The following is a 22,876-nucleotide window of genomic DNA, read 5'->3' on the forward strand; positions in this document are numbered from 1 at the left end:
TTGAAAAGATGCCCTCCCCTAAAACGAAAAAGAAAGTTCAAAGCCTCAATGAAAAATTAGCCGGATTGACGCGATTCCTGTCTAAGGCCGCTGAAAGATCGCTCTCGTTCTTTCATACCTTGAAGGACTGCGCTAAAAAGTCGGATTTCAAATGGACAGACGAGGCAGAAAAGGCATTCCAGGAGATGAAGGCACTCCTCAAAGACCTCCCCACATTAACAGCGCCAATTGCGGGCGAAACCTTGATAATTTACCTAGAGGTGTCTAAGGAAGCTGTTAGTTCCATCTTAGTCGCCGAACCGAGGGACGCTCAAATGCCAATGTACTTCGTCAGCAAAGCGCTATTCGGAAGCGAGCTAAATTATCTCCCCATAGAAAAACTCGTATACGCGTTCGTCGTTACTGCTCGACGTTTGCGCAGGTACTTCCAAGCACATCCGATTACGGTACTCACTGATCAACCTATTCGACGGCTACTCTATAAACCCGAGATATCGGGCAGGCTAACCAAATGGGCAATAGAGCTAGGTGAGCACGAAATCGCGTACTGCGCTAGAAGCGCTAACAGGGGCAGGTAATGGCCGATTATTTGGCAGAAACGACCACTGATATGCCGGCAATATGTGACCCTAAGCAACTTTGTGACGCCCCGTACAAAATCAACGTGTACGGATCATCAATAACAGGTCCATTAAACGGTACAATACTACATGCTGTTTTAAAACAAGTTTTGCATTCTTGAAAAGGTGGCGGCTTTACCAACGTCAAACGTTTTACAAAGATAACGTGCTTCTACGAATAGAAAGCATTACCATAAGTACGTGACACAAAGGTCATTACAAAGCCATTGTTCAAATGTAACATAAGTTGTGAATGCAAAGTAAAAGTTTCATGATTGAGACATCTCTAAGTAATGCAGCGGAAGTCTAACACAGCGAGTCTGTAACAGCAAGTCTAACACCAAGACTAAAATAGCAAGTCTAACAGCGGAAGCAACAACGTCTAAGCACCTGAGAAATACATGCTTTAAAATGTCATCACGAATGTTGGTGAGCTATAGTTTGTTTGTAAACAACGATGTAATGTAGACCACGAGATTTCGTATTCAAAACAGTATCTCAAATCAGTATGATAAAGTATATGCTTATCCGTGGGCACCCGGTAACTAACTTAACAAGTAATATATCACCCCCTAAAGTACACTTGGCGAGTGTGTATGTTTACGAAGTATTAAACACCCGTTGAATGCTAGCGCGACTAGCCCGAGTGGGGATGTCAAACCCTATGGATCCATATCTAAGATTCGCGTCTACCGGTTCATAAACCAATAGTTAAATGTTACCGAGCTAAGGGGAATCTGTGATGACCCGGGAATTTCCGACCAAATTTAAACTTAATCTTTATATGGTTTTGACACGATAAGCAAAGTCTATAATGTTGAGTCTAGAAAATTTTGGAACGATGTTCATATATTCATTTGACTTTCGACCATTCCCGACGATTCACGAACAACTAATTGTAAATAGATATGTGTGTATATATATAAATAATAATTGGATGTATATTTTGAAATATAAAATGTTGTTGTTATGAAATATGATATTATAATATTTATTATTTAAAAACATACCTATATATAAATAAAAGTATATTAAAAATAAATATTTAATAATTGTAATACTCGTTGGACGCTTCGATTATTATTTAGAGAAGTTTAAATCAAACTTATATGATTTTAAAATAAACGGTGATACGAAAATGAGTTCTATAAATTTTAGGCTTACTATAGGACCTAGTTATTAAATTATTTTAAAACTTTTTATATTTTACTTAGGGTTGGGAGTGAATAATTAATGTAATTTTTATTTAATAGTTAAGGACCGAATTTTATACCTTAATGACTAAAATGAATAAATATAGTTACTGTAAAAATTTGAGATTTTTCTGAGAACCTTTTATCCGTCCCTTATTAACAACGGACTAGGAAATACTATACTATTAAGATTGTCGGTAAAACAAATCCAAAAGAAGTTCAAATTGTTATCTCACATGATTTTTTTTCATTTCTTATATTATTAGTATTTATTTATTATATATATATACTTTAACCGTTTCAATTCTTACAAAACATGAAACAAATTTTACTATTTCCTTTTTCTAATTACTGTTTTTCTTTTGACAAATATCACAAATCATTGAGTACCTTTTGTTGTTTCTCTGCATTATAACTTATAGAATATAGATACATGACATCTATATACACATACATCTCATAACCACAAATAAATTCATCACCTTTATTAAACAACTAGTTGGTCAATACCCATGATGAACCATTATCTATCTGTTTATGTTCCGATGACCAAACTAATAATAACCAAGCTACAATTCTATCACCATTATCATGTTATTTATTTCTATGTCCAAAACTTGTTCGATTAACATCAACATTTTCAAGTTAGTTAATGTTGCTCTTCGAACAACAAAACCACCTCAATTCATCACCTTCGGCTACTCCAATACGATGAAACCCATCACCATCTTCAACCTTGAACTAAACCACCATTGATAAACACATACCTCTTCTCGCTATATCTCTCTCTACTTCTCTTTATGAACTCGATCACCATTTTTATTCAACCCCGTGACCATCCGACAACCACCACAATCAACCACCTCACGACCACCATCCTTCAACCTCCTACTGACACCCTCATACCGCCACCACTACCATCAAAAAAAAAACTGCTACAACCTACTGTTTCTGTTTCTAATTCGATCACAACAAAAACCATTTTTTTCCCTCTCATCCATCTCTCTCTCTTCGAACCATTATCCCTTTCCTGTATTACTACCGTCATTTTTTTTTCTGCTATTTGATTGTTGTTGCAACCACAAAACAAACCAAAAACCATTACCACTCGATCATTATTTTTTTGCTTGCAGTTTAGATCACCATGATCTCTATCATCTTCGAAGATCAATAATAACAAACACTTCTTTCTCTCTCTCAACTACCACCTTATACCATCGAACATAAAATCATGCTATTGGGTGTGTGTATCAGAATTTATTGATTTCTTCACGGTGAAGTTTTCTGTTAAGTGTCCACATGAGAAAACGGAGAACGATCAACGGTGACGATTTATTGTGAGCAATGATGACGTTGGGTTTGAAGAATATGTTGAACCAGTGAAAGTTTATAGAGAAATGGAAGGCGAGAATAACGATAAGGTATAGTGATGAAATGATAAGCGAGGAAGATGATTATAAAGATGATGAGCAATGAATTGATGATTGTGATGTAGGAAGAAAATAAGAATGATGATAACGAACAGATGTATTAATGATGATGAAGTTGCTGCATATATTATTGCTTTTCTGCTATTCGAAAAACCCTCTCATTCAAACTCATTAACGGGTGCTGCTGCAATGTCTTTCTATTTCTATAACGACCACCACCAATTGCTTTTTACTAAATAGAATTGTTGTCGGTTAAAAGGGATAAGGGATAAAGTGGAAAGGATTAATTTTTTTTTCTTCTTTCGTGACTACAATATTTGGAGAAGCTAATATCATTACCCACTCAATGAGTTAATAGGCCAATTAAATTGGGTTTGCAAGTTTGGGCTGTAAAAGATCAAGATAGTAAGTAGTGGGCCGAGAATTCCTTTAAATTGTGGTTGGGTCGAAATCTAGATGATTGGGTCGTTTTTGATTTAATGGGTTTTACAAATATGGTATATTCTTGAGTGGGCCGAGGAGTGGTTAAATAGATTTAGGCCTTTGTTAGATCAGATAAGCCATGGTAGAGGAGTGGTTTGGTGTTGTATATGGTTAGCAAGAGGTCTTGGGTTCGAGCCCTGTCTTGGGCATTTTGTTTTTGGGAAAAGCTTTTGAGGTTCGTGAATCCGAGGCCAACCCTACACTTATTCAATGTCGTCATATGTATTTTTACTACAAAATACAATATTGTATGAAAGAAACATTCCGCTGTGCATTTGCTCATTTTAAAGATATTATTTGGAGTCGATCATCGCAATGGGACTAACTGTTGAAGATTTCGTCCAGGTGGATTAGGACGGGTCCTTTCAGTTGGTATCAGAGCGGTGGTCTTAGTGAACCAGGTCTTACATTAGTGTGTCTAACTGATAGTTGTTTAGATGCATTAGAGAGTCTGGACTTCGACCGTGTCTGCATGTCAAAAGTTTTGGTTATCATTCGTGTCGAAAATCATCTACTTATTATCCTTAGGAAATTACCTGCTTATCATTCCTAGTCTAGACACATTATACTGCAATGATTGCATGAATAGTGTATACACAAAATTCATATCTTAGCGTATCTGTTATTGTCACCTTTGCCTGACATATTCCGTAGATTCCTCCGCAACTTATGGGATTTTAGTATTATATATGCATATGTAAATTATGTATTGCAGGGTACTAAGCTACATCCTATAAACTATTTTTTATAAAAAATCCTTCATCTGGTCGTACGAGATGAATCCCTCAACCAGTTCAAATTCCTCGGATTCCGACAGCTATTTCGATATGGAGTTTCACCTAAGCTCCGAAAGCAGTGTCACCAGAATGAATCAACCAATCATCCATCCTCAATTCATTTGATGGGTTCGTAGTCGACTTAATCAATGGATACGCGCAGAAGGTGATCCCTTCCACCAACTGAATCTAACTCTTGGCGATGAACCTGAAGCACTTACCGGAGAACCTGTTCGAAATTCTATTTTCTCTCTTATTTCCCGAATATCTCGCCAAGATTATATTCTATCTAAAATTCTAAACCTTATTCATTCGCTCGTTCTAACCGACAATCACCCCGGAATAATAGAAGAAGTCAACAAACTTCGAGCTCGAAAAATAAATTTGGGGATATTGGTGCAAAACGTACCAGCTTCAACAACATCACCGGCAACACCAGTATCACCAGCAACCCAAGTTTCAACATCACACGCCTCAACATCGCAATCAATACCTCGAGCATAATCTTGTTCTACATCGGTTATCTTCGTTCTACATGACGTTCTACCTCATCTATCTTCGTTCGACATGGCGATTATGTAATCTCCAATGTTTTAGAGATTATGTACTCTAGTTCTAACCGTAAACCAGATGAGTTTAATATCATATTAACTCATTAAATCCATGATTAAATCTGAAGAAAATATATATGTAAGTATATTTTCATAAAGATTGTAATTAAAAATTCTTTTGTACAAACTGTTAATGATGAAAATATTTTAACGGGTAGGTAATACCCGAGGAATATTTAGATTTCACATTAATAAGTTTCACTGTACATTCTTTGAATCAGATTCAGTAGTCATTTACTATCCTACTTACATCCACCGATATACAAATTCGTTCGCCACAAGATAACCATATTCATCCAATTTCATATTGGGATTTTGATTTATCAGAATCCAACAAGTGGCATAATGAAGAAAACATTTGACAAAATAAAATTTGTTAGAAACAAACAAATTAACTATGAGAAATTTTGTTAAGAATCCACGCTAACTGTTCCTAGCTAATTGTTCCTAGCTAACTGATTACATTTTAATTATCGCAATTTATTTATCGCAATTTACATTCTCACAATTTTATTTATCGTCATTTAATTTCTGTTATTTACATTACGCACTTTATTTATAGTCATTTTATTTCTATTATTCATTTTATGCACTTTAAATATCGGGACACGTATACAAGGTTTTGACATATCATATCGACGCATCTATATATATTATTTGGAATAACCATAGACACTCTATATGCAGTAATGCGGGAGTTAGCTATACAGGGTTGAGGTTGATTCTACAATAATATATATAGTTTGAGTTGTGATTGAGTCTGAGACGTATACGGGTCACGAAACGTATTAATTAATTCGAATATTATATATTAAACTATATATGAATTATTGAACTGTTAACTGTGGATTATCGACTGTGGACTAATGACATTAGACAAATAAAATGAATTAAAATATTGATTATAACATATGAAACTAGACAATTCTTCAAGTTTGCCACTTGATTTCACCCTAAAACCTCCTTTGTATCTTGACGATTACAATCTGCGTCCAAACCTTTCGTAATCCTTGAAAACACCTCAATCGAGAGGATGAACCAACCGTATTTCATCTACGGAAGAAAAGATTGATGCATATAACTTTTCACCTGAGAAACTCTCAGCAACTGAGTAAACGTTTAAAATTTAGCTATGCTAATTTCTTAGTGTTATTATTACCCAAAATAACTTTGCAATCCCTTTCCAAATTAGCAAATTTTGTCACAGCTCCAGCAAGTCAACTTTGACTTTTCATTCGAAACAACCTTATTATAACCTTGATATATATGTGTAATGTTTTATTGTTACTGGAGAACCTTTTATATTTCACCATATTACCGTCAGCGTTTAATCATCTAAAAGCACAATTCTCTTGAAATCACCTTGGATCGATAACCAATGATTCAGATATGGTAGCTGTAAATGTAGAGGAATCGGCAATCAGTACTTTGAAAACTCACAGCATATCTACATCAACAGTTATATGTATAACATTTATCTCTTAGAATAATGACCTTCCATTCTGAAATTTAGAAAAGCACCCAGCCTACGAATTAATATGTTGAACTTTGAAGAAAAAAAAACTGAATGAAGCAGTAGAAACCATAGACAACCGTAAACGACCATAATCATCGAAAGTTTGATGATAAAGAATAGTATGTTGGAAAAGCTCAGAAAAGTTGGAACTGGAAAACGGATTGAGCTAATCACGAAGGAGACCAAGGACAAATACAATGTAACGACCCGGAAATTTCCGACCAAATTTAAACTCAAATCTCTATATGTTTCCGACACGATAAGCAAAAACCCTAATATTGAGTCTAGAAAGTTTGAAATCTATATTCAGGTAACCAATTACCCTTTAACCATGCCTGACGATTCACGAACAACCTATAATTTAAAACTCGAACCCGTCATGATTTATATATGATTTACCTTCTTAAACGATGCTATTTCAAATTAAAATTTTACGTATTAAGTCGTTTTATTTTTATGATATAATTTTTGTAATTTTTTTTAAGAAACGAAGTTAAATTAAAAATGTACAATTTGTAAAGCACAATGTACAACAATGTATAGCTTAAATAGTTGAATCGAAATTAATTCATTTACTATTTATATGAATAGTAAATGAAATGAAATTAATTAATTTACTATTTACATGAAAGTGACATGATAGAAATTATTAATTATAAGTTACATAATATACCCCTGAAGTATTTAATAAATACGACTTTTTAAAAATTTACGATTCAAATTTGATTCTAAATTTATTATTATATTATTATATTCTATTTCAATATTATTATATTATTATTTTATTACTTTATTATATTATTATATTATTATAATTAAACACGTTTGATTCCTTTTATTATTATATTATTTTAATATTATTATATTATTACTTTATTATAATATTATATTATTATATTCTATTTCAATATTATTATATTATTATATTTCTTTTCAAAATTATTATATTATTATTTTATTAATCTATATATATGAATGATCAATTTCTCATTCTGGCTCATTAAATTTTTACTACGCATATTATCATTAGTATTTATATTATTATTATTATTATTACACTTATTATCAATCTTATTATTATTATTATTAAGTAGTATTATTATTAGTAATATTTATACATAAAATATTACGACGGAGTGCTGTCCGAGTGATTTTGAAATTGTTTTTCGAGCGGGATAGAGCTAAGGAAATTATGGGTTATAGCTATGGAGGTGATGGGTTTGGTTCATGAGTATGCTCGGGAGGTCAATTTAGCAATTACCTTTCCTACAATATTGAATCTCAATATTGATACGTGAGTACTCGTAAATTAATTTTTACATATTAATAGTGTATCCCTGACTAGTGCTCGAGAAAATAGAATTATGCATGCTTGTACTTTTGATATTGCCCCTAGATAGGTTATGTTGAATCTTGAATTAATTATGTATGCGGTTGAGATAAGATATAAGATATGCATGTCGTTGGAAAGCTGACGAAAAACTATAAACTTTTCATTTAGATATCGTATGGTTTTGATGAATGGATTAAAAGATATCTTCAATTGAAATATCTATATTTTTAAAGTATTATTGTTAAAATAATTATCGTTATCGTTATTGTTATCATCGTTATTATTATTATTATTATCAATATTATTTTATCAAATAAATATGTAATACAAAGATACTTTTACCACTCGTAACATAATTAATAATACATATCACTATATTTTTATGATATTAAGTGAACCTTATAAAAATTTATTATTTAAATGTATAAAAATATATTTTTTTATCATATATAGACTTTGGTATAAATTATTATTAACAAATGACTTTTATTAATTACTTTAATAAACATTTGATAAACTTATTTAATTATATAGTATGACTATATTTAAGTCATATATTAAACATGTATATATATTTTGAAGACATTTTGGGTCAAAACGTTCGTTGTTAACCTTTGCATGATAATCTCGAGCATTAGGATTGTGGTACACTACGACTTAACCTAAATTGTTAGACAAATATTGACCAACATGTAAATATATATAAATAATTTAGGTTCGTGAATCCGAGGCCAACCTTACACTTGTTCAATTATGTTATATGTATTTTTACTACAAAATACAGTATGGTGAGTTTCATTTGCTCCCTTTTATATATATTTTGGGACTGAGAATACATGCGCTGTTTTTATAAATGTTTTACGGAATAGGCACAAGTACTAAAACTAATTCTACGTGGGTTTAAACCAGAAATATACCCTTAGCTTGGTAACATTAAACTACTTGTCTATGTACGGTAGGCGCGAATCCTAAAGATAGATCTATTGGGCCTAACAAACCCCATCCTGACTATGGGATGCTTTAGTACTTCGAGGTTATTTTAAACACACCTGATCTGGTGTACTTCAGAGGGTAAAACATGAACGTTAAGGCTTGTTACCGGGTGCCTACAACTTATAGAATACTTTTATACACTTGCGAGTGTACATATATTTATGAAACTGAAATCTTGTGGTCTATCAAAAATTACTGAATTTTATGACTGTATATGATAAACCTATGAACTCACCAACCTTTTGGTTGACACTTTTAAGCATGTTTATTCTCAGGTACGAATTAAGTCTTCCGCTGTGCATTTACTCATTTTAAGGACATTACTTGCAGTCGATCATCGCAATGGGACCAAATGTTGATGACTTCGTCCAGGAGGATTAGGACGGGTCATGACAGGTGGTATCAGAGCGGTGGTCTTAGCGAACCAGGTCTGCATTAGTGTGTCTAACTGATAAGTCGTTAGGATACATTAGTGAGTCTGGACTTCGACCGTGTTTGCATGTCAAAAGTTTTGCTTATCATTTTTAGTCGGAAATCATTTACTACTATCCTAAGAAACTACCTGCTTATTATTCTTTAGTCTAAACGCGTTTTCTTGCAGTTATTACATAATAGTGTATAGACGAAATTTTATCCTGGCATATCTGCTACTGTGAACTTTGAATGACATTTTTCAAAGATTCCTCCGTAATTTATGGGATTTTGGTAATATATATACATATGTAAACTATGTATTGAAGAATACCAAATCTAAATCCTACAACCTATTCTATACCAAAAATTCATTTCCCCGACTATACGAGATGGATTCTGCATCTAGTTCGAATTCCTCCGATTCTGACAGTTATGCCGATATGGATTTTCATTCGAGCTCCGAAGGCAGCGTCACCGGAATGGATCAACCAATCTCTCATCATCTATTCTGGATGAATTGGGGATGGGTTCGTAATATAGTACATTATTGGAGACAAGAAGAAGGTGATCCCTTCCATCCACTGAATTGCCCTATTGGCGATGAATCTGAAGCCCTTACCGGCGAACCCGTCCGAGAAACTATTTTCTCTCTCATTTCTCGAGTATCTCATCACGATTATATACTATCCCACATTTCAGATCTTGTTCATTCGCTCACCCCAACCGTCAATCATCCCGGTGTAAGAGAAGAAGTTAATGAACTTCGCGCTCGTGTGACGGCTTTGGAGAACACGGTGCGAAGGTTACAAACACCAGCCGCAGCACCGGCAGCATAACCAGCACCACCAGCAACATCATCATTTGAACATCGAATATGATCCTTGTTCTACATATCATTCTACACCGATTACCTTCTCTTTACGTATCGTTCTAAATTATTTATCTTCATTCGACATGACGATTATGTAACCTCTAATGTTTTAGAGATATGTAATCTAGTGATAACGATAAATCAAATGAGTTGAATATTTTATTGACTCATTAAATTCATAATTACATCCGAAGAAAATATATATGCAAGTATATTTTCGTAAAGATTGTAACTAAAAATTCTTTCGTACAAACTATTAATGATGAAAATATTTTAACGGGTAGGTAGTACCCGAGGAATATTTAGATTTCACATTGATAAGTTACACTGTACATTCTTCGAATCTGATTCAACGGTCCTTTGCTATCCTACTTACAATCACTGATATATGTATCCGTTCACCCCAGAATAACCATTTCTATTCAAATCTAGTATTTGGATTTTTACATATCCGAATCCAACAAGTGGCATAATGAAGAAAACATTGGACATGATAAAAATGTGTTAGAAACAAACGAACTAATAAATTGAAATATTGTTAGGAATCCACGCTAACTGTTCCTAGTTAACATTTAATTTATCGCAATTTACATTCTCGCAATTTTATTTATCGTCATTTAATTTCTGCATACCGTCGGGACACATGTACAACAACACGTCGGATTAATTCTGAGACAACACGTTGTATAATGGGTCATGATATATATTTATTTATTTTACGCATTTTAAATAACGGGACACGTATACAAGGTTTTGACTTATCATATCGACCCATCTATATATATAATTCGGAACAACCGTAGACACTCTATATGTGAATGTGGGAGTTGGCTATACAGGGTCGGAGTTGATTCTAAAATATATATATACTTTGAGTTGTGATCAACACTGAGACCGGTACACGGGTCACGATACATATTAATTAATTCGAATATTATATATCTAATTTATATATGAATTTATTGGACCCTTGGACAATCGGACTATTGGGCTGCTAACTTTGGACAATTAAAATGAGTTAAAATGCTGATTATAACATATGAAACTAAACAATTCTTCAAGTTTGCCACTTGATTTTATCCTAAACCTCATTTGTATTTTGAGGATTACAATCCGCATTCAAATCTTTTCATGATTCTTGGAAATATCTCAATCAAGATGTTGAACCAACCACATCTCATCTATGGAAGAAAAGATTCTTGCATATAATTATGCACTCGAAAACTCTCGAAGACTGAGTCAACGTTTAACACGTAGCAGTGTTAATTCTTTTAGTGTTATTATTACCCAAAATAACTTTTCATTTCCCTTCCAAATTAGCCAATTTTGTCATAACTCCACTTCGACTTCTCAGTAAGATTACTCTTAGTATAACCTCGATATATATACATTGCTCTTCCGCCATCGTTACCGGAGAACCTTTTATATCCTATCAAATTACCATCAGCGTTTAATCATCTAAAAACACAATTCTCCTGAAACCACCACAGTTTGATAACCGATGACCCAGATCCGTTAACTTTGAGAATGCTGACGAAGCAGCATGTTGTAGATGGTCTCACTGTCCAAAAGTTGATGATAAAGAATGGAGTATTAGAAACGCTCAATAGAAAAATTGGTACCAACAAGCGGATTATGCGAAATTATGAAGGAAGCCGTAAACAAATTACAAAGAATAAGTTTGACTTCAAGGGATCCAAATGATTCGGTGCCTGCTGAAATCTTTAGCGAACACCTTGCTTCTGAATCTAAACCCTTACGGGTAAATCTTCATCATCATCCTTGATATTAGAAATTCCAAGATATTATCGTATCTTCCATTATAAATATCCTCAATATTTCTAGAGATATTTTCACAACTATTCTTATCTGAAATCATCTATCTCTCCGTAACATCTGCGTTACAACATAAAAGAATCTGTGTTAGTTTCTAAGTTCTAAAACCTTCGAGTTTAAAATATGAATGTTTTGAAGTAGTGTTAGGAATTGATGCATGAATTAGTATAATATAATGAAACTTGATCAACTTCATTATATTACAGTAAGTCATGTTGAGTTTCTAATGGAATGTGATGATTTACAGTACCATCATCATGTGCCATGTTACACGGCTCTTACATTTTATCTAATCTCTAAACATATCAAGAAAATATTCTCTTGATGATCCGGTCTTTTCCAGAACATTCTGGTAATTTGACAAATCAAAATCGTTCCATTACCATTTCTTTCTAAGAGCAATAGCTATGTTCATACCTACGAATTCCGGATCATTATTCATTTGACTTGAGGACGGGAAGAAGAAACGAAAGGACAATGTCCCGAAATAGAAATTGGAGTATAAATCGCAGCAAATAGAAGAGAGTATTAACTATGGATGACAATGATTATGGAAAACAGGAGCAGGAACATCGAAGTATAAGGAAAGATATCAAACCCAATAACCACCCAGAAACTACAAACTGTGTATATCAATACGTATGGCGACGTAAAGACACGGGAGAATTAGAAACATTATAATTCCAAGAAAATCATAAAAGTGAATAGATTCTTCTGGCGGTAGATGAAAGAGAAGAATGAAAGATATGAAAGTTAGAAGTATAACAAAAATCAGAACAGGATGAAGCATTTTAAAGAATACCTTAAGGTTTGAATTAGAGGAGGAAGAGAAGGAGATGTGAGGTATGGAAGTAAGGAAGGGAAGGAGGTGGATTTATAGTGAAATATCCGACAAAGAAATCGAAACAGATTACCGCATTAAATCAAAGGAGATCATGTTTCCTAAATCGTCGAAGAATCAAATCTTATTACATAAGATTTTCTTTAAATCCCTTAAATTCTGGAAATCAATCCCAATCACGTCATCGGTTAAAACAATTCCATATTTACTCATTTCACTCTTTTATAATAGTTTCACTCGTGCGCTTCACATGATCGAATCGTTTTATCCATATCTTCCGATAATGATAAAACTCTATTATTCGTCATCAAAACATTCCTATTGTTATTTATGACAACCTCTACAAATTTCGGGGACGAAATTTCTTTAACGGGTGGGTACTGTAACGACCCGGAAATTTCCGACCAAATTTAAACTCAAATCTCTATATGTTTCCGACACGATAAGCAAAAACCCTAATATTGAGTCTAGAAAGTTTGAAATCTATATTCAGGTAACCAATTACCCTTTAACCATGCCTGACGATTCACGAACAACCTATAATTTAAAACTCGAACCCGTCATGATTTATATATGATTTACCTTCTTAAACGATGCTATTTCAAATTAAAATTTTACGTATTAAGTCGTTTTATTTTTATGATATAATTTTTGTAATTTTTTTTAAGAAACGAAGTTAAATTAAAAATGTACAATTTGTAAAGCACAATGTACAACAATGTATAGCTTAAATAGTTGAATCGAAATTAATTCATTTACTATTTATATGAATAGTAAATGAAATGAAATTAATTAATTTACTATTCACATGAAAGTGACATGATAGAAATTATTAATTATAAGTTACATAATATACCCCTGAAGTATTTAATAAATACGACTTTTTAAAAATTTACGATTCAAATTTGATTCTAAATTTATTATTATATTATTATATTCTATTTCAATATTATTATATTATTATTTTATTACTTTATTATATTATTATATTATTATAATTAAACACGTTTGATTCCTTTTATTATTATATTATTTTAATATTATTATATTATTACTTTATTATAATATTATATTATTATATTCTATTTCAATATTATTATATTATTATATTTCTTTTCAAAATTATTATATTATTATTTTATTAATCTATATATATGAATGATCAATTTCTCATTCCGGCTCATTAAATTTTTACTACGCATATTATCATTAGTATTTATATTATTATTATTATTATTACACTTATTATCAATCTTATTATTATTATTATTAAGTAGTATTATTATTAGTAATATTTATACATAAAATATTACGACGGAGTGCTGTCCGAGTGATTTTGAAATTGTTTTTCGAGCGGGATAGAGCTAAGGAAATTATGGGTTATAGCTATGGAGGTGATGGGTTTGGTTCATGAGTATGCTCGGGAGGTCAATTTAGCAATTACCTTTCCTACAATATTGAATCTCAATATTGATACGTGAGTACTCGTAAATTAATTTTTACATATTAATAGTGTATCCCTGACTAGTGCTCGAGAAAATAGAATTATGCATGCTTGTACTTTTGATATTGCCCCTAGATAGGTTATGTTGAATCTTGAATTAATTATGTATGCGGTTGAGATAAGATATAAGATATGCATGTCGTTGGAAAGCTGACGAAAAACTATAAACTTTTCATTTAGATATCGTATGGTTTTGATGAATGGATTAAAAGATATCTTCAATTGAAATATCTATATTTTTAAAGTATTATTGTTAAAATAATTATCGTTATCGTTATTGTTATCATCGTTATTATTATTATTATTATCAATATTATTTTATCAAATAAATATGTAATACAAAGATACTTTTACCACTCGTAACATAATTAATAATACATATCACTATATTTTTATGATATTAAGTGAACCTTATAAAAATTTATTATTTAAATGTATAAAAATATATTTTTTTATCATATATAGACTTTGGTATAAATTATTATTAACAAATGACTTTTATTAATTACTTTAATAAACATTTGATAAACTTATTTAATTATATAGTATGACTATATTTAAGTCATATATTAAACATGTATATATATTTTGAAGACATTTTGGGTCAAAACGTTCGTTGTTAACCTTTGCATGATAATCTCGAGCATTAGGATTGTGGTACACTACGACTTAACCTAAATTGTTAGACAAATATTGACCAACATGTAAATATATATAAATAATTTAGGTTCGTGAATCCGAGGCCAACCTTACACTTGTTCAATTATGTTATATGTATTTTTACTACAAAATACAGTATGGTGAGTTTCATTTGCTCCCTTTTATATATATTTTGGGACTGAGAATACATGCGCTGTTTTTATAAATGTTTTACGGAATAGGCACAAGTACTAAAACTAATTCTACGTGGGTTTAAACCAGAAATATACCCTTAGCTTGGTAACATTAAACTACTTGTCTATGTACGGTAGGCGCGAATCCTAAAGATAGATCTATTGGGCCTAACAAACCCCATCCTGACTATGGGATGCTTTAGTACTTCGAGGTTATTTTAAACACACCTGATCTGGTGTACTTCAGAGGGTAAAACATGAACGTTAAGGCTTGTTACCGGGTGCCTACAACTTATAGAATACTTTTATACACTTGCGAGTGTACATATATTTATGAAACTGAAATCTTGTGGTCTATCAAAAATTACTGAATTTTATGACTGTATATGATAAACCTATGAACTCACCAACCTTTTGGTTGACACTTTTAAGCATGTTTATTCTCAGGTACGAATTAAGTCTTCCGCTGTGCATTTACTCATTTTAAGGACATTACTTGCAGTCGATCATCGCAATGGGACCAAATGTTGATGACTTCGTCCAGGAGGATTAGGACGGGTCATGACATACAAGGACCATACCATATATTCAAAGAATCCAGGTAAATCTGGATCCGATGAAACCTTCAACGAATATCTTGCTCTGTACTCATGTTAAAATCTTGCGAAAAATCTTCCTCATCAACCATCGAACTTAGAAATTCCAAAAATATCATCATCAATATCTTCGATATTTTTGAGGATATTTTCATAAATATTCTCGTTCGAAATTATATACCTCCTCGTGCTTCCTGTGTATCATTATATTGGAAACATTCAATAGAAAATTTAGTACCGAAAAGCTGAATATGCGAAACTATGAAGAAAGCCGTGGATAAATCACAAAGAATAAGTTTGACTTCAAAGAATCCAAATGATTCTATTTCTGATGAAACCTTTATCGAATACCTTGCTTCCGAATCTAAACCCTTACGGATAAATCTTTTTCATCATCCATCGATATTAGAAATTCCAAGATATCATCGTATCTTTCATTATAAATATCCTCCATATTTCTGGAGATATTTTTATAACTATTCTTATCTGAAATCATTAATCTCTTCGTGCTATCAGTATTACATCATATAGAAACTGTTAGTTTCTATATTCTGTAAACTTTCGAGCTTAAAATATGAATGTTATTGAAGTAATGTTGGAAACTGAAGCATGAGTTAATATAATATAATGACACTTGATCAACGTGATTACATTACAGTAAGTCATGCTGAGTTTCTAAATGGAACATGATGAATCACAGATTCTAACATCATCATGTGTCATGTTACATAACTCTTTCATTCTGCATAACTTCTGAACATATCAAGAAAGTATATTCTTGATAGTTCTATTCTCAGTGATTCTGGTAATTTGATAAATCAAATCGTGCTAATACATTAGTTCTTATTTAGAACACGATGTTTATTCGAAATTCCATACTTATGAATTCTGTACCGTTACTCGCTTTACTAGAGGTCGGGAGGATAATAAAAAGGCAAAGAACTCCAAAATATAAGAGAAAATATAAAGCCAAATAACAACACGGAGGTTACAAACCGTGGATATTAATACGAATAGCAAGATAAAGACACGGTATAGTTAAGAATAATATCACCTCAAGGTAATAATAGAAAAGAATAGATTCCTCTAGTGGTAGTTGAAAAAGAAGAGTGATTGTTACGATAATCAAGAAGATATTAAGGATTAGAACTGGATTAAGCATTTCACAATCTTTTGGATGTATGAACTAAGAAAGAAAGTACAGGAATGGTGAGAATAATGGAACGGAAGAGTTTAATTTATAATGGAAATATCAGACAGAGTAATCGAGATAGATCACCGTATTTAATTATAGAGATCTTAAGTTCTTTATTCGCCGAAGAATCATATCTTATTAGATTTTCAAGATTTTCTTTAAATCCCTTGAATTCCGGAATTCAACCAAGACAACGTCAAAAAGTTAAAACTAAATTTCATTTATTCATTTCACTCTTTTGTAATAACTTCATTCGTGCTCTTCGAATAATCGAATTATTTTATTTGTATTATTCAATATTGATAAAACTCTATTTATCAGCTCATATCCGTCAGGAAAACATATTTATTGTTAGCCATGATGACCTCACTCAAATTTTGGGACGAAATTTCTTTAACGGGTAGGTACTGTGATGACCCGGGAATTTCCGACCAAATTTAAACTTAATCTTTATATGGTTTTGACACGATAAGCAAAGTCTATAATGTTGAGTCTAGAAAATTTTGGAACGATGTTCATATATTCATTTGACTTTCGACCATTCCCGACGATTCACGAACAACTAATTGTAAATAGATATGTGTGTATATATATAAATAATAATTGGATGTATATTTTAAAATATAAAATGTTGTTGTTATGAAATATGATATTATAATATTTATTATTTAAAAACATACCTATATATAAATAAAAGTATATTAAAAATAAATATTTAATAATTGTAATACTCGTTGGACGCTTCGATTATTATTTAGAGAAGTTTAAATCAAACTTATATGATTTTAAAATAAACGGTGATACGAAAATGAGTTCTATAAATTTTAGGCTTACTATAGGACCTAGTTATTAAATTATTTTAAAACTTTTTATATTTTACTTAGGGTTGGGAGTGAATAATTAATGTAATTTTTATTTAATAGTTAAGGACCGAATTTTATACCTTAATGACTAAAATGAATAAATATAGTTACTGTAAAAATTTGAGATTTTTCTGAGAACCTTTTATCCGCTCCTTATTAACAACGGACTAGGAAATACTATACTATTAAGATTGTCGATAAAACAAATCCAAAAGAAGTTCAAATTGTTATCTCACATGATTTTTTTTCATTTCTTATATTATTAGTATTTATTTATTATATATATATATACTTTAACCGTTTCAATTCTTACAAAACATGAAACAAATTTTACTATTTCCTTTTTCTAATTACTGTTTTTATTTTGACAAATATCACAAATCATTGAGTACCTTTTGTTGTTTCTCTGCATTATAACTTATAGAATATAGATACATGACATCTATATACACATACATCTCATAACCACAAATAAATTCATCACCTTTATTAAACAACTAGTTGGTCAATACCCATGATGAACCATTATCTATCTGTTTATGTTCTGATGACCAAACTAATAATAACCAAGCTACGATTCTATCACCATTATCATGTTATTTATTTCTATGTCCAAAACTTGTTCGATTAACATCAACATTTACAAGGTAGTTAATGTTGCTCTTCGAACAACAAAACCACCTCAATTCATCACCTTCGGCTACTCCAATACGATGAAACCCATCACCATCTTCAACCTTGAACTAAACCACCATTAATAAACACATACCTCTTCTCGCTATATCTCTCTCTACTTCTCTTTATGAACTCGATCACCATTTTTATTCAACCCCGTGACCATCCGACAACCACCACAATCAACCACCTCACGACCACCATCCTTCAACTTCCTACTGACACCCTCATACCGCCACCACCACCATCAAAAAAAAAAAAAAAAACTGCTACAACCTACTGTTTCTGTTTCTAAGTCGATCACAACAAAAACCATTTTTTTCCCTCTCACACATCTCTCTTTCTTCGAACCATTTTCCCTTTCCTGTATTACTACCGTCGTTTTTTTTTCTGCTATTTGATTGTTGTTGCAACCACAAAACAAACCAAAAACCATTACCACTCGATCATTATTTTTTTGCTTGCAGTTTAGATCACCATGATCTCTATCATCTTCGAAGATCAATAATAACAAACACTTCTTTCTCTCTCTCAACTACCACCTTATACCATCGAACATAAAATCATGCTATCGGGTGTGTGTATCAGAATTTATTGATTTCTTCATGGTGAAGTTTTCTGTTAAGTGTCCACATGAGAAAACGGGGAACGATCAACGGTGACGATTTATTGTGAGCAATGATGACGTTGGGTTTGAAGAATATGTTGAACCAGTGAAAGTTTATAGAGAAATGGAAAGCGAGAATAACGATAAGGTATAGTGATGAAATGATAAGCGAGGAAGATGATTATAAAGATGATGAGCAATGAATTGATGATTGTGATGTAGGAAGAAAATAAGAATGATGATAACGAACAGATGTATTAATGATGATGAAGTTGCTGCATATATTATTGCTTTACTGCTATTCGAAAAACCCTCTCATTCAAACTCATTAACGGGTGCTGCTGCAATGTCTTTCTATTTCTATAACGACCACCACCAATTGCTTTTTACTAAATAGAATTGTTGTCGGTTAAAAGGGATAAGGGATAAAGTGGAAAGGATTAATTTTTTTTTCTTCTTTCGTGACTGCAATATTTGGAGAAGCTAATATCATTACCCACTCAATGAGTTAATAGGCCAATTAAATTGGGTTTGCAAGTTTGGGCTGTAAAAGATCAAGATAGTAAGTAGTGGGCCGAGAATTCCTTTAAATTGTGGCTGGGTCAAAATCTAGATGATTGGGCCGTTTTTGATTTAATGGGTTTTACAAATATGGTATATTCTTGAGTGGGCCGAGGAGTGGTTAAATAGATTTAGGCCTTTGTTAGATCAGATAAGCCATGGTAGAGGAGTGGTTTGGTGCTGTATGTGGTTAGCAAGAGGTCTTGGGTTCGAGCCCTGTCTTGGGCATTTTGTTTTTGGGAAAAGCTTTTGAGGTTCGTGAATTCGAGGCCAACCCTACACTTATTCAATGTCGTCATATGTATTTTTACTACAAAATACAATATTGTATGAAAGAAACATTCCGTTGTGCATTTGCTCATTTTAAAGATATTATTTGGAGTCGATCATCGCAATGGGACTAACTGTTGAAGATTTCGTCCAGGTGGATTAGGACGGGTCCTTTCAGAATCTTTGTGCCGTTATGTCACCCACACATATATAAAGTTTAAGTACTCGTGTCTATTATGTAAAACATAAATAGCGCATGTATTCTCAGTCCCAAAAATAGTTAAAGTAAAAAGGGAGCTATAACTCATAGTGAATGTGCGGTAAAAGTCGCTATGAAAAGTATACAAGTAGTAAGTCGTTCCGAAAGGTCCTCAACCTAAGTCAAAGGTTACTAGGTCAGTAAATTGTCCCCAAAAGTTTAAAAGTAAATAAATTAAGTTTAAGTATCATCATCATCATCATCATCATTCGTAAAAGATAAAGTAAGTTTTCAACAAGAATAGAGATCGAAACAAAAGGCTGACTTCGGACAGCTGCTACGATCTCTATACAAATTGAAAAGACGTGTGGTTAGTGGTCAAGGCTCCGTATGTGAGTACTCGTACCGCTATCCAATTTTTAGATCCTAACTCGATGTCGTTTGACCGTGGCGACGGTTCAAGCGCGAGTAGGTCAGAATTTTCAGCACGTTACAAAGGCGTAGTGACTTTCGGAAGGCTATAAATCCTAAACCGTATATCGGATTTAGGCGAGTCTTAAACGGAAAGTCATCTACTCGAACCGAACTATCTTGAAATCAACTTTCCAGAAGCCCCAGAAGTCCGATCAGATCCCGAAAAACAGCAAACAAGTGCTCCGGTGGGTTTCTTGGTGCCTGATGCTCATCACGGTTCTCATCCTTGATGCGTGTAAGCTTCAAGTGTACAACTCTTTGATGTTTTAGCATCACTTTGACAAAGTTACAGCCATCAACAAACAACTAAGAGTAAAAGCTAACATTCTACAAGTTTTGAACATCAAGGTTGTCTCTTTATTGCATAAACACAATAAAGCTTCAACATTTGTCCTTTTGACACAAGTTTATGCATCTTCATCATATGAGATGATGAATACTTGATTTTTATCACCATAAAAATCATAAAAGGTTCCAAGTAAATGAGATCTACAATAATAGCTTAGATCTAAAGTATTAAGAAACCCTAAGCTAGAAAGCTTGGATTTTTACAAGATTAATGAGACCATAAGCTAGAAAACTAAGATCTAGTAAAAGTAATGAGACCATAAGCTAAAAATCTAAGATCTAAACAAAATAATGAAACCCTAAGCTAGAAAGCTTGGATCTTTAATGTTCTTGAAGATCCTTAAAGCAAAAATCTAGATCTACAAGTTACATGAAGATCATAAACATAAGTTTTGATCTTTTAACAAAAATAAAGTGATCTTAAGCTATAAAGCTTAGATCCATCAAAATAATGAAGATTCAAAGCTAGAAAGCTTGAATCTTTCATGTTCTTGAAGGATTCAAATCAAAGTTTGAATCTTCAAGATATAACAAGATCAAGAAGCTAAAAAGCTTGATCTTATGAAGATGATGATGATGTCGTGTATAAGAAGAAAAGAAGAAAAAGAAGAAAATTTAAAACTTACAATTTTTAGTGTGAGAAAGACTAAAGAGAGAATTAGAGAGCAGTTGTGTGTAAAATGTGAATGAGATCAAGTGTGAAATGGGATAAATGAGCTTGATATTTATATTGTTGGTGGAGGTGTTTGGCCGTGGGTTTGGGGGGGGGGGACAAAAGGGGGACAACTTTTGATTTTTGCTTAGTGGTGGTCTAAAGGTGGTGCTTATTGTTGGGATCCCATGCAACATGTGTGGTAATGGTTAACAAAAATGCTAGTATGTTGGCTCATATAAATGGGTTTTTGTCCTACTTCTTAATGGGTCATAATCCATTAAAGTTGGGCAAATTTTAATGGTCCATTAACTAGAGTAGGGTGGGCTTAAGTCCAATAAGGTAGAAAGTCCAACAAGACTAACTAGTGTGCATTAGTAAATTACTAAGCGTAATTAAGCAACTAATAAGCCAAGTAATCGTCATTAGAAAATAACAATTAGTTTTACGTAGTCATAATATTTCAATTATGACCAAAATTAATCGTGTACAAGGTACATAGCTCGTTCTAAACGTCCGGTGACACTAATGGTCATGAAAGCATTCGAGGATCAAGTTATGTAAGTACATACTTAATAACACGTTTTAAAATATGAACGAAAGTAATCAACATGAATAATGATCCCAGAATATAATATAGCTCAGTATGCACAAATACGCAGTTTCGTGAAAGTATAGAGCACAAAAATATAAGTCGAAAAATTCGGGTCGTTACAAACTTCCCGTACCTCCACTCGAATTATGGGAGCTCTATACCGACGGTGCAGCAAGCTCTGAAGGTACAGGCGCAGGGTTAATCCTCACCAGTCCGCATCATGAAGAGCATACATATGCGTTATGGTTCAACTTTAAAGTGACAAACAACGAGGCAGAGTACGAAGCGATATTGGCAGGGATGCGTATAGCTCGAGAGTTAGGAGTAAAGAAGCTGCAAGCTTTCGTGGATTTACAGCTAGTCGCCAACCAGATAAATGGCACATTTGACGCCAACGACAAATCTATGCAATCATACCTGGCTCTGGTCCACTCTCTAGCCGATACGTTCGTTGACTTCAGGATCAACCAAATCCTCAGGAGCCAGAACAAGCAGGCGGATGTACTCAGTAAGCTGGCGGCCCTCACCTTCAATCATCTGGAAAAGAAAATATTAGTAGAGTAAGTCTTCAAGAAGTCCACAGAGCC

The 22,876-nt window shown here is 32.7% G+C and overlaps 1 protein-coding gene across 1 annotated transcript; it reads left to right on the forward strand.

Annotated features, from left to right (window-relative positions):
* The first annotated feature begins 610 nt into the window (after positions 1-610).
* Positions 611-22,853, forward strand: LOC139852313 (uncharacterized). Its single transcript, XM_071841589.1, has 2 exons — positions 611-698; positions 22,462-22,853. Exons 1-2 carry the CDS (start codon positions 611-613, stop codon positions 22,851-22,853), a joined length of 480 nt encoding a protein of 159 aa, XP_071697690.1.
* Positions 22,854-22,876: the final 23 nt, after the last annotated feature.

Source organism: Rutidosis leptorrhynchoides, chromosome 1, assembly GCF_046630445.1.
Source record: "Rutidosis leptorrhynchoides isolate AG116_Rl617_1_P2 chromosome 1, CSIRO_AGI_Rlap_v1, whole genome shotgun sequence".
In the NCBI taxonomy this organism is placed as follows: domain Eukaryota; kingdom Viridiplantae; phylum Streptophyta; class Magnoliopsida; order Asterales; family Asteraceae; genus Rutidosis; species Rutidosis leptorrhynchoides.